General features: G+C 37.0%; 3 protein-coding genes across 4 annotated transcripts; 1 reads left to right on the top strand and 2 right to left on the bottom strand.

Moving 5' to 3' along the window:
* Positions 1 to 507: 507 nt before the first annotated feature.
* LOC111489440 (protein IQ-DOMAIN 1-like) lies at positions 508 to 4,427 on the bottom strand. Its single transcript, XM_023137655.1, has 6 exons — positions 4,115 to 4,427; positions 3,810 to 3,887; positions 3,411 to 3,704; positions 2,737 to 2,964; positions 1,440 to 1,559; positions 508 to 1,350 (listed from the first exon to the last, which is right to left on the bottom strand). The coding sequence occupies exons 2-6, from the start codon at positions 3,882 to 3,884 to the stop codon at positions 640 to 642; spliced, it is 1,428 nt and encodes a 475-aa protein (XP_022993423.1). The 5' UTR covers positions 3,885 to 3,887; positions 4,115 to 4,427; the 3' UTR covers positions 508 to 639.
* A 1,297-nt stretch (positions 4,428 to 5,724) lies between these two features.
* LOC111489359 (nucleolar complex protein 2 homolog) lies at positions 5,725 to 11,024 on the top strand. 2 transcript variants are annotated; one of them, XM_023137547.1, is made up of 13 exons: positions 5,725 to 5,984; positions 6,161 to 6,221; positions 6,520 to 6,628; positions 6,707 to 6,767; positions 6,866 to 6,960; positions 7,440 to 7,508; positions 7,697 to 8,224; positions 8,530 to 8,832; positions 8,963 to 9,286; positions 9,910 to 10,116; positions 10,209 to 10,298; positions 10,388 to 10,480; positions 10,606 to 11,024. In XM_023137547.1, the coding sequence occupies exons 1-13, from the start codon at positions 5,876 to 5,878 to the stop codon at positions 10,726 to 10,728; spliced, it is 2,172 nt and encodes a 723-aa protein (XP_022993315.1). In that variant the 5' UTR covers positions 5,725 to 5,875; the 3' UTR covers positions 10,729 to 11,024. The 2 variants fall into 2 exon arrangements, with proteins under 2 accessions (XP_022993315.1, XP_022993316.1); XM_023137548.1 differs by having other exon boundaries at positions 5,865 to 5,984; positions 6,166 to 6,221.
* A 991-nt stretch (positions 11,025 to 12,015) lies between these two features.
* Positions 12,016 to 12,768, bottom strand: LOC111489399. Its single transcript, XM_023137590.1, has one exon. It carries the CDS (start codon positions 12,766 to 12,768, stop codon positions 12,016 to 12,018), a length of 753 nt encoding a protein of 250 aa, XP_022993358.1.
* Between the last annotated feature and the right edge of the window lie 777 nt (positions 12,769 to 13,545).

Below are 13,545 nucleotides of genomic sequence, written 5' to 3'. Positions count from 1 at the left end.
AAAAAAAAAAAAAAAAAAAAAAAAAAAGCCTAATTTAAAATAAATAAATAAAGTGACCTTAATTTGTGGGTTTTCTCTGTAATGGCTCAAAAGTGACAACGTATGATTCCGCCACTTTAGGAAGGGGAAAAAGTCGTTCCTTCCTTGGGATTGGGGCTTTGTTTAGTCTTTTCATAGAGTAGAAGAACCACCGCTTGTTAGAGGTCATAGCCAACGAATTTTGGCCTTTTTTTAAAAAAATAAATTAAAAGTACATATTTAATTATATTTTTATAGAAAATTTTGAATGAAAAAACATATTTATTATATTTGATATCTTAAATATTAAAATAATTAATACTGAGTTAAAATTTAAACAATTTATATTCAGATATTTAATTATTATTTATATATTACAATTAAATTACTGTCTTGGATTAAAGTACTAATCAATCGAAAAGTAACCAATAAAGTAGTAATTTTGAAATAAAAGAAAGGATTAAAATTTGTAATGAGAAATCGATTCCATGAAGAACAAGAAACAATAAATCCTTCTATTTTAAATACGATCAAACAAACACTAGAAAGTAAAATAACCTGACAAACTATATACCTCTTCAATTAAGACATGATTAAAATCACTACCGAATTCATCTTCAACTATAGGTTCTCGCCGGTAAAATCTCTCTCTGCAACATTCTTGATCGGGTTAGTGTCTACTTTCGGCGGACCAGAGTGCCTCCTCGAGTTCGCCGGTGAGGCGGGGAACGAGAGCCGTTTCTTTACGCCGCCACTTGCTGGTGCCTTATCTGGAGTCGCTGCCGTATTCTCCGTTCCCATTGGACTCGACAACCGAGACCTTGCCCTGGCTGCTTCTGTCGACGCCATGTAGCTTGGAACTGACGGCGAACTCGTGAAGCTTTCATCATCCCTCACTGATGATCCGGCGATGCTGTGACGCCGGTACCGCTCCGATTTGACGCTCAATGCGCTTCGGGAATCGGCGTCTCCACTCCAGCCGAATCCTCTTGGACTATCCGGCTTCAATTTTCTCCCTGCAGATAGTGACGAATGCGCCTTCGTAGGAGTCGCCGGCGATTGGCGACTTGGAGCTCGGCTCGTCGGAGTCCTTGGAAATGGCTTGATGTCGAGATTGAGATCGCGACGGGAGAAAGATTTGGAAATGTCTCCGATCGAGGTCGCATGGCTGATCGCGCTCTTGACGGAGCCGCGATCGTGATGATCGACGGTGCTCTTAGCCTCCCATGGACGAGCGGCCATCCATCGTTCCAACCAACTCCAGCCCCAGTGGGGATTGTTCGGATCCATGAATGTAGGGTTCGCAGATTTGGAAGAATTCTTGCCTGAATTCTGTTGGGGAAACGGCGATGAGAATGAAAATCAATAATCTGAGGAGGGAGATGATAATCAAATCAGGAAGAAATGGAAACGAATTGAACCTGATGAGAGTAAGCATACGCCAATGCCCTTTCTCTTCTTGTTGCTGCTTCTTGCCTGTAAACTTGTCTGGCTTCAATTTGTTGCTTTGATTTGGTACTGTCATTCCATTCATTGTTTGCCTAATTTAGACATCAAAATTTAAATTCTCATACATACATACCCAAGGATTAAGAATGCATGCAAATATATTCATTTCAGATTGTGAGATTTGGAAACTAGGTGTGAAACCTCTCTTTTAACCTATGTGTTTTAAAACCATAAGGTTGACGGTCATACGTAACAAGTCAAAGCATACAATATCTACTAGCGGTAGGTTTGGACTTTTACAAAAGGTAATAGAGCTAGTTATTGGGCGGTTTGCTAGCGAGAACGTTGGGACCCCAAAGGGGTAGATTGTGAGATCCCATCTTGGTTGGAGAGGGAAATGAAGCAATTCTTATGAGGGTGTGGAAACCTCTCTCTAGGGATTGTGAGATCCCACATCGGTTGGAGAGGGGAACGAAACATTTCTTTTAAGGGTGTGGAAACCTCTCAACCTCCCCTTAGTCGACGCGTTTAAAAACCGTGAGGGGAAGCTCGAAAGGAAAATCCCAAAGAAGACAATATATGCTAGTAGTGGGCTTAGCTCGTCACCAGGCAGTGTGCCAACAAGAACGTTGGGCCCCAAGGGGGTGGATCGTGAGATCCCACATCAGTTCGAGAGGAAAACAAAGCATTCTTTATAAGGGTGTGGAAACCTCTCTCTAACAGACGCGTTTTAAAACCGAGGGAAGTCGAAAGGGAAAGCCCAAAGAGGACAATATCTACTTGTAGTGAGTTTGAACCGTTACATACAATGGTATAAAAGCCAATCACCAGCCAGTGTGTCATTGAGAACGTTGGGTCCCAAGAGGGGTGGATTGTGAGATCCCTCGTTGATTGGAGAGGAAAACAAAACATTTTTTAGAAGGGTGTAGAAACCTCTCCCTAACAGACACGTTTTAAAAACCATGAAAGGAAGCACGAAAGGGAAAACTCAAAGAATCTAGAGAGAAAACCCAAAAAGAAGACAATATCTGCTTATAGACCGTTACAAAGATCGTAAAAAAGAAACTAAAAAAGAGGTTCACTTAGGACAAGAGTAATACTCGACCGCTAGCTAACTCGGCCGCAGCTACTTTTTGTAGCTCAATAATACAAAATCGTTTTAAAAAGCAGGCTACCAACACATGTGATTGAACCATGTAGCTAAGTAATACTCTTAGGACATCCAATCTGACACGAGGAATTAACAGAAGAGTACACTGAAAAACTTACAGAAGCAGTTAATCTGTGAAGCTCTCTTTCATGTTTTTGTTGGAGCTGCCTCTGAAGAGCCTGATTCTCCTCTGACAGTCTAATTCTTCTTCCACGCACCTGTGACTGCACACGAGCAAGCGTCTGCATGCATCTTAATGTGGTGGTTGCTTGTCTCTTAACAGACTGGCCTTGGATCAATGACTTCAGCCTCACCAACCCTCTTAATGCCCGCAGCGCCCTCCTTGCCTGAGCCAAACAAAATTCCCATTACCAAAACCATATTTAATGTCCCAAACCCATTATAGAAAAGCCCTTCAAATCACTGTTTTTGAGCCATCTGCAGGCCATTAAATGACACATTAAAGCCTGCATTGAAGTTAGGTGTATATGATTTGCACATATTTGATGCCAAGTCATGGCAAGCTGGAAGTTTGACTTGTTTCTCTCGAGTTCTAACCAATAATCATAAAATTTTAGATGATTTTATCCGAACGGATCGAATCTGTTCTAAAGTCAGTCGTCTTGTGATCTAAGAGTGACTATCATAGATTCTAAGTTCTATCTAACATTTAGATGGTCCTCTAATTTTAAAAGATTCAGCTAACGGTAGAGATTATCTAATCTAAACAGCTGAAAGCCAGCTTTCAATGAGTGTCATCAATTATTGCAAATAAGTGAAAGAAATCACTCACCATATAGCCACGGAATGTAGTCTGGATCTTGATGGCTGCTATTTCTTCCTTTGATTTCCCAGAGTACCTAGTGATGGTAGTGAGCCGAACGACCTCTGCCGCAGCCTGAGCGGCTGCGACGGCCGCCTCGGCGGCAACTGCAGTGGCAATGGCAACAGAATAAGCATGTTTGCTCTGTTCATTCTCTGCATCAACTAGCTTCACCTCTTCAATAGGAAGAACAGACACATCCAATGGAGCTGTCTCCAATTTCTTTGGCTTCCCAAACCATCTTTTCTTGGATTTGTTGGTTTTCTAGCCATGAAAATCAAGAACAAACTCTCAGTTCATGATCTTAAACAACCAAAAACACAGAGAAAACAAAAATCCATAGAAATTAGAATCCCAACCCATAAGAACCTGCTCTTTCTTTTCCTTAGATTCAGTAGCAAATGCCTTCTTCACAGCAGAAAACCACCCCCCCTTCTTCCCCATTTCCTATTCCATCGTCAAAAACAGATCAGTCAAACATACAAGAACTCAAACAGATCAAAGTTTACTAAAGTCTTAGAACACAGATCCAAAATGGAAACAGCCCATAACATTGTTCAGAGAAAACTCCCAGAAAATTGTCGAAAACTGCAATTTCTTGCGGGGAAAAACAGAACCCATGAAACGATTTCATTAGAAATAAGAGATTTAAAGGCAAAAACCATTAGAAATACCTCAGCAGAAAAGCGCCATAACTTTTCTGAATCTCAGCAGCTTTCTCTCTCTTAGATCCTAAAGAAATTGATAGGCAAGGAACGCAGCAACCACCATTAGAGAGAAAGGCCCAGATCTCGAGGTTAGAGAGAGATAGTGAAAGGGCAAAAACGGAATTAACGAAAAGAATTGGGGGAGTGTGTAGGGCGTTGGGAGAAGAGAATTTCAGGACTAAACCGAGTGGGCTCAGGCTCTGTGTGACTCTTATTATTATTATTATTTTAATAGCATCAGCGGCTAGGCAAGCTGAACAACAGGACAAATCAACACCCAAGTTGCTATCGCCGCCGCTGGCTCCGCCGTCGACCGGTGGAGCTTTTAGGGGAAAAAGTGGGGAGTCCGTTAAAAATTAAGAGGGAAATCACATGATATCGTCGTAACGTGTACACTAAGAATGACCAATTATGACTTGCCACGTTGCCTTTTGTTATCGGTTTCTGAAACGACCAAAAAGTTTTATTGCTTTAACGTTAAAACTTGGTGCTGGGCTAAGCCCAGCTTTTGTAGCAGCCACGTGGTCCATCCTGGTGCTGCCACGTACGTTTTAATATAGTTTTTAACTCTTTGTTTTTCCTTCTGTTTTTATCTTTTTATTTATTTTATTCTGAAATAATATTCTTTTTTCTTATTCTTTTTGCAAAATCTTTGACAGTATCAATTTTAAAAATCCTTTTCTAATTATTAAATTAAACTCTTAATTTTCAATCGGTTAGTGTAGATTATAAAATAAAATAAAATAAATTATAAATATAAATAAAAAATGAAATTGATAATTGATCATTTCAAATATTTTTAAAAATAGAAAATGTTCTTTTAGATCATGAAATATATGATTTTATTGTTTTTAACTCTCCAATTAAACATAGATGGTGTCACTTGATGGATGAAATGTATACGATTCCAAAACTAAGGGTCTTCGAGCTTGCCGCTTACGATTAGTCAACCATGCAACAATGAGAAGAGTTACCACAAGTGGTGTGATGAGATCTGTATTTCAAGACGAAACGAAAGATTCATTATCCTTCAACTCGTGAACAAGGGTTTCCTTTCTAGTACTTGTGGAGAATCCATACAAGTAAGAAATAGTTTTAGACCGGTTAACTTTGAAAACCATAGTGACACTTAGCAACACAGTTAAAGTCCTTCATGTCAGTAATATTATTATGACATAGGCAGAAGACTGAGTTGTGCGCTATGTCCCGGGTATTTGGCAGAAACCTCTTACCGAGGGTCTGGTGTTTGCTCCTACATGGCGGGCAAGATGGATGGAAATATATAGAGTTTTTTTTTTTTTTTTAAATATAGGTATACAATTAAAATTTTAAGTATTTATTATATTTCTCATTAATATAATTTTTGGTTTTAAAAAAAATACATTTTGGGTGTTATTTCACATCATTATTTTCATGATAATTTCCCTACAACTCCTAATGAACATCTCGTGGGCCGTGTTCACTATGATGGGCTGAATCCATATTGGGCTTTCGAATCACGTACGGGCCGAAGTTATGGGCCAAGTTCAGTAGAAAAGCCTAGTTTTCATTTTCATACTAGCCGAAAGCACATCAACCCTTCCTCCTTCCCTCGACAGTCGCCGGGCTAACGAGTTTTACCTCCTCCTCCTCCTCTGAAATTTCTCCTCCTAGCCACCTACGCGCTTACAGGAGTTGTGACAAGAGGAGTTGAATTCTGGTGTTGATTCTTCGTACTACAGCAACGAAATGGGGAAGCTCGGGAAGAAAGCAAGGAAGTTCGCGAAGAAAAATCTTCAGACTGTGCTCAAAAGGAAGCGGAAACTGAAGTCTATGTTCAAAAAGAAAGCTCCGTCAAGTAAGATTCATGTTCTAATCCTAATTTCTGAAAGATATTTTATTATTCGACACGTTTTTTTTCTTGTTCATTCTTTCTCTGTATACTTGTTTTTGTTTACAGACTTGAGCTGCTTAACAATTTTGTTTCCAGCTATTTTTTATGTTATTTATTTGGTTTTTCTTCAAATTTCGTAGAACAGATCAAGGACGGTGTTGAAAATCAAAAGGACGATGCATCGAAGCTCCACAGTCGCATGTAATGCTTAAACATTTGGTTCATTCTTTCCGAGCTTCGTATTTATATCAATCTCACTCAATTTGTGTTTAGACTGTGTCGTCAACTTCATTCTGATAATCATCTTTCTGAACAATATTTTTTTTGTGATTTACTTGGCCACGAAAAAGTACACGTATGGATCTATATCGAATTAGTTTATTCTCTCTTGAGCAGGTTTCAACGTATATGGTCTTGTGTCTGGACTTTTCCTTCCTCAATTTCTTAACATGCTACATTATCCATTTAATTCACTTAAATTTCACGTTTCTATTTGCAGGAATGGTGAAGCTGATGCAAACGACAATGTTTCTTTGGATGCTATTTTCAGTGAAGATGAATACGATATGCTTGAAATTGATTCTGACAGCGATGGATACATCTCAGAGGTTTTTACCGAGTTTTGCCGATATGATTTATGATTATTTGATTGGGTCATTGCATTTCTAACGTTATTTGTCAATTAGGAATTAAGCTCGTTTAACACTGCTGAAAATGGAATTGACAATAATTCAGAAGGCGGCACTGGTGAGTCTACCTCCATGCTATATATAGTGAATAATTTCTTGTACTTTATCCTGATACTTCCTTTGATCCTGCCGTCAATTGTTGGTGTTATTTTGCAGACATGGTTAGTCCCAACCATTTATCGGATCAGAACAGAGAAATTCTTTCAGAACTCACAAAGAAAACGAAGCAATTGAATAGGTTGAAAGAAAAGGTAATGCTGTACTTTATTTAATCTCCGTCCCCACTTGATAAGAAATGCCAGGGCAAGTAAAATGCATGCCAAATGAATCCTAGGTATACATGAAATTTGGGATGTGCAAAAGATTTCTTTTACTTATTCATAGCATTGCATTGTGTTTAATGCTCTGCATTATTTCTGGACTTCAAATATCTGTAGCTAGCGGCTGATTTCCGATACTGGGTGCTTGGCATCATTAAGTACGAGGGTTTATGCTTTTTTGGAATGAATTAATCAATTATCACAATTTGGACTAAGATTTATGATTGATTTTAATGATCTCCAGAGGGTGTATGTAAATTTTCAATGCTTTCACCAACACTGTTTAATCATTTGAAGCTAGAGTTTCCGGTGGCGTTTTTTTTCCTTCTCTTTTCATCCTATAACGATTGTTTAATTTTCACTCTATTACTGGGTATTTTAATTTATTGCTTTACTTGGAAGATTTTCAGGATCCAGGATTCTTGAAGTTTCTGGAAACCAATAATAAGGCGGTTACACCTTTCAGAGATGAAGATGCTGTAAGTATTATGTAGAGTGCTATGTTCCTCCCTTTTTCTTTGTTCCTTATCTATTTATTTATTACTCTATAAAATTTAATCGTGTAGAAACGAGTACTGTTAGACAATTATGTTTTAATGTCTCTCTTTTTTTTTAATCTTTTTCCATCTGATTGTTTTCCTCTTCTCTCAATGTTTTCCTTGGACAGAGTTCTGATGAGGAAACAATCAATGATGATGGATTAAATCGAGAAGAACTGAGCATTAGTTCTAATAATGGCTTTTTGCTGAGTAGCTCTGTTGTCCATTCCTTGTGTGATCAAGTTAAGAACAAGCATGATTTGTCTCTTCTTACCAGTCTAATAAACGGGTATCGAGCTGCATGTCACTATGGATCTGATGCAGCAAGCAATGTAGATGCTGTCAGATGTTATAAAATTGGAAACAGTGAAACTTTCTCCAAGATATTAATCTTCACACTTGGTGAGGCTGACAATTTATTTAGGGAGCACCTAGGACTCACGAACTCCAGAGTGAAGAAGGAGACAATTTTAGAAATGAAAAACACCCAAAAATGGAAAGCGGTCAAGCCTTTAATCAAGTCATATTTAAGGAGTTGCTTATTTCTCTTGAATGACGCTTCAGAAACTGAGATATTGAGGTTTGCCTTGGCTCGAATAAGTGCATCCACAATATTTTTTGCAGCTTTCCCTTCTCTACAGCGGCGGCTCATCAAGGCATGTATACGTTTTACATTGATTTTCTTACCTTGTTATTGTTGTTGTTGCATTTGAAGCTAGTATGGACATATCTACCTTTCTCAGGTTTCGTTTCCATTTAATTTCATTCAAATTTGAGCTCACACCAAGAAATTTTAAAATTATCATATTTCCTGACCATATATGGAGGCGACCATATTTTGGTCCTGTGTATTGTTCTTCATTCATTGCTACCAGTAGCCTGTTAATCCTATATACTCATTTGTCTCGTACTGCTAATGTAAAAGGACACGCCACTAAAATATAAGAATCCACTGATGCAGATTACAGTACATTTGTGGGCAACTGGTGAAGGAACGCTCTCGTCCCTCTCATTTCTCATAATACGAGACTTGAGTTCTATGCTTGGTTCTAATGGCTTCGACTCCTGCTGGATTAAAATGTACAAGGCTTTCATTGCTAACAGCAAATTTGCAGAGCCGATTCTGCATAAACATATGCAATTTCTGAGAGACTCCTTTGTTGAGTTATGCTCTCTTGATGTCCATAGAACTACTACTAGAGCCAAGGCTTCAATCCAGCAACTTGCCAAGATACTGCATCAGGGTTTTCGAACAAAGAAGCAAGTAAGCTGTCAGGATTCCTTATCTTGCTTCCTTGAGTCAAGAACTTTAAATGTATTATTGTTTGTTCAAGCTTACTAGAAGCCTATTTTCATTTACAAGACTTTCTCCATGGCTGTACTTCTCTTTGCAGGAAGCTATCAAGATGATGTGCAGTTGGCAATACATCAATTGCATTGATCTCTGGGTCAAGTTCATTGCTGCAAATTTCCATGATTATGATTTCCAAACACTGCTCTATAATATTATTCAGATTATTAATGGAGTAGCCGCTTTGTTTCCTGGTCCTAGATATCTACCTTTGAGAATTAAATGCATTCAGTGGTTGAATTATCTTTCCAGCTCCAGTGGGATTTTTATTCCTGTTGCATCAACAGTGTTGGATATTTTGGAACATATACCCGGCAAAGAGGGCAAGAATCCAGGAGCTCACTTCAACCACTTGTCTGCCCTACAGGTTATACCTTTAAGCTTTATATATACATATGAATGTTCATGTATTTCGTGATTATGCAATGATGCATTACATAACCGCCCAAGCCCACCGCTCACAGATTTTGTCCTTTTTGGGCTTTCCCTTTCGGGCTTCCCTTAAAGGTTTTTAAAATGCGTCTAGGAAGAGATTTTCACACCATTGTAAAGAATGCTTCATTCTCCTCCCCAACTGATGTGGGATCTCACACTCCACCTCCCTTCAGGGCCCAACGTCCTTGTTGGAACACCGCCTCATGTCCACCCCCTTTGGGGCTCAGCCTCCTTGCTGGCACATTGCCTGGTGTCTGGCTTTGATACCATTTGTAACAGCCTAAGCTCACCGCTAGCAGATATTGTCCTCTTTGGGCTTTCTCTTTTGGGTCTCCCTTCAAAGTTTTTAAAACGCATCTGCTAGGGAGAGGTTTTCACACCCTTATAAAGAAAGTTTCGTTCTCCTCCCCAACCGATGTGGGATCTCACACATTGTATGTTCACGTGATCAAGAAATAAAACCATTGTTTTGCTAAATGCATGAATTTGAATTTCTCTCTTCTACCTAGCATTTATTTCTTTCAGTTGTAGTAACTCTAGAAGTTATTAATGCAGCTGCCAAAAAATTGGTTGAAGTCACGGAACTTTATGGAGGAATGTGTTTTATCTTCCATTGAGCTTCTTTCAGCTCACTTTGCTCAATGGAGCTACAGTATATCTTTCCCTGAACTGGCTACTATTCCACTTACTCAACTCAAGAAGTTTCATGTGACAACTACAACCGAGAACCTCAAGCGATTGGTAAAGCGTTTTATTGATCAGGTAAAGAATGTATTTTGTGTTTGAATCGTGTCGATCCTACGTTCTATCTATTCATGCTCTACATATTCTTAGACCTTTTGTTTGCCATTCAGGTTGAGCAGAATATCGACTTCGTGCAAAAAAAGAGAAATGAATTCTCATTTTCACCCAAAGATCAGCAAGCTGTTGAATCATTTCTTCAGGTTTCCTTCTCTTTTCTTCTTACCGTTTAATTGTTTCGGTTTCTTCCTAGCAACCGACACGTATCATTTGCATTATGTGACGATTGCAGCTAGAGAAATGCAACAGCAACGCTCCGTTTACACAATATTACAAAAGCGTATTGGACAAAGCTGCATCTAGGCACATGTCTCTGGATAAAAAGGTACTACTTCTCCTCTCATGCTTAAAACATTGAATTTGTTGCATCCACTGATAATGTTAATAGATTTTCCTCACATTAATATGTTTGAGTAGTTATGATCTTGCTTACCAAAGCCGATTTTGTAGTTACCTGGAGCCAACCATAACAAAAAGAAAAGACAACAGCTTGAAAACAACAACCAAATTGAATCGGCGACTAATGGCAAAGTACAGCCAGAGAAGAAACGAGCGAAAAAGAGGAAAACTTGAGGACTCGTTGGCGGTCGAGTTTATTTTCTAATCCGAGGTAACAGGTTTTTACAAGTCATCTTTCTCCAAATATTGTGAGATTTTTTAGCCCTTTGGTAATTTCAGAAATCGATCTATATCACATTAATCAGGAGCCAACTAGTTAGATATTAGAATTGTACTTTAAGATTAGTTAGGGCATTGAAATTCATGGTCTATGTGGGGTAATATCAATTTTGTTTACAAGTCATTCTTCATATCTTTTATATCAATCTTGCTTGTTCTTCAGTACTCTAAATGGATGTATGTATTTCTCAGTGTAACCTCAGAACTTTTAATTTTGTGTCTATATTCTCTGAAATTTTTAAAATTAATATTTCATTTTAGAAACTCAAAATCTTAGAACTAAATTTGTAATTTTAAATTTTTAAGGGACTAAATTTGCAAATTTTAAAATTTTAAGGGACTAAATTTATTAAAAGAAGAGGAGCCATAACCTAATCCCTAATCAGATTAGTTGCATATTTTTCATTAAATTTTCTGCTTTGTTTATTATTTTCTGGGTCGAATTATTTCATGTTTATTGTTTGGTTTGGTTTGAAGAATTATTTTAAATGAACATATTTTTCTTGGTTTTTATTATACAAATTTTAAAATATTAATTTTATACTATTTTTTTAAAATATTGCAACCTATTTGTGAACAGAACCATACTGTTCGTCAATAAATTGCATTTTATGTCTGCATGAAGACAGAATTTTGGAGGATTTAAGGGGATTATATATATATTATTCATTTTTTAATTCTATATTCTCCAACAGTTTTTATAAATAAATTTAAAATAAATGAATAGATGCTTAATAAATTAATATTTTACTTTTTGAATAAATGATCAAACCAATATGGGTAAAAATAATAATAAATATTGCTCTGGGATAAAAAAATTCGATAAGTTTTTGTTTTCAATATTATAATCATAATTATGGCTTAAATATTTTCTTAGCTCATAAGAGTTATTATTGCAATCTTCATCATATAAGAATTCTTTCAAAATATAGAAATTAATATATATTTTTTTCTTAATCACATTTTATTATTTTAGTTGTTGAATATTAACTGATTTTGTTACACAAAAAAGAAATGAATGAAAAAAAAAAAAAAAGTAAATATAATTTACGACGATCCTCACGTAAAAAGCATCTACAAAACCGGCTTTCCACTTTCTAATCTCACGCGACTGGAATGGGCCTTAAGGAACCTTTTACGACGACGTTTTGATCGCTGCTACTACAGCCCATTACCAATGCCCTAAGAACCTTCCCATAGTACATGAGCCGTCGTCTTCTTTCCACTTCTTCCTCTGGCCATTGTCCTCTCCTCCGACGGCAAGAACATCGCCGGGCATCTGCTCCGCTGCTGCCTTGTCCTTATCTCACTCAGTTCCATCTCCTTTGGAAACCTCATGCTACCAAACAGAAACAAGAACCAGCGCGATTTCGTCGGCCACGATTCCATTATCATCGCTCGCTCCGCCGGTAAGTCGTATTTCTCCATTTTCCTGGTTCTCTTCCGCTTGATGCACTCAGGATTCTTCGGCAGTGAAATGGAAATCGGATCGAAGCTTTTAACTCGTCTCGTCGTTCTAGCATAAGCAATTTCACAACCTTTTGCGTCAATTGCAGACGATTTTTTAGCGTCGAACGAGTGTGATTTCGTTCGAAATTGGCAATTGTTTTCGGAAAATTTCTCCGATGCAATTCTCTCTGTGTTTTGTGAGTCGCTCGGCTGTTTTTCAGGTATAAATTTCCCGCAGAAAATTATGTCACCGGATCCTGAATAAGTCGAATCAGAAACAGAGAAATTATCGCTGAAAAACTCGAAGAATGTATCTTCGTTGTCAAACGAAGCGCTCCGATCCTGCTTGTCACAATTTGATTCATCGCTGAAAATTGGAAGGTCGCATAAAGAGAGCGTTTCTTCGGCTTCTTCATCATGCGGATATGGATGATCTTCATTGATGGCAGCATCTTCTCCTCGGTAAGAATCCTTAGCAACTATCATTTCTAAGTTATGCTAAAATGCAAATTGAAGCCGATTGATGATGATCAACCGTTGATGAAATCTAGAAAGAAAAAGCATTAAAGATCATGAGAGAAAAATTTGAAATCCATAAGTTGAATAGATTTGATTCACGGGGATCTTATAGGCTCGGCCACAAATTGGTAGAGAGACGAACCAGAAAGTGTGGGTAGTTCATTGGTCGTGCGGACTTTCTAGAAGCGCAGACGGAGAAAGGGATTTTAAATTCAGGCGGATTGTAGACCAAGTTCGCCTCATGCGACAATTTAGACGGTAATTTCTCTTATTTTTTCTTCTTGATTTTTAAAAATTATATTTCAAAACTTTGTATGGCCTTTCTTTTTATTACATAATTTAATATAAGGATGTTTGCTGGTTGGAATGAGATAAATTTTTAATAAAAATCTATTTATTTATTTTCAAATATTTAATTAAAATTTACAAATTTTATATCCATTTATATTTTTTAAAAAAACATTATTTAGAGTGGTTAGATAATAAACATCTAAACTAATAATTATGAAATTAAATAAAAATAAAATATTTTACTAATAAGTAAAAGTTAATCTTTTATTTGTTCAATTCCATCTAATTTCCAAAACATAAAATTTGTATTAATTTATGGAAAAATGAAAAAAAATTAATGTAGCATTTAAATCAAAATTATTTTCTTCCAAAAGTTATTGTTTATATATATATATATATATATATATATATATATATATATATATATATATATATATATATATATATATATAT

The sequence above is a fragment of the Cucurbita maxima genome, unplaced genomic scaffold, assembly GCF_002738345.1.
Source record: "Cucurbita maxima cultivar Rimu unplaced genomic scaffold, Cmax_1.0 Cma_Scf00014, whole genome shotgun sequence".
Lineage (NCBI taxonomy): Eukaryota > Viridiplantae > Streptophyta > Magnoliopsida > Cucurbitales > Cucurbitaceae > Cucurbita > Cucurbita maxima.
This window is presented reverse-complemented; position numbering and strand designations above follow the sequence as displayed.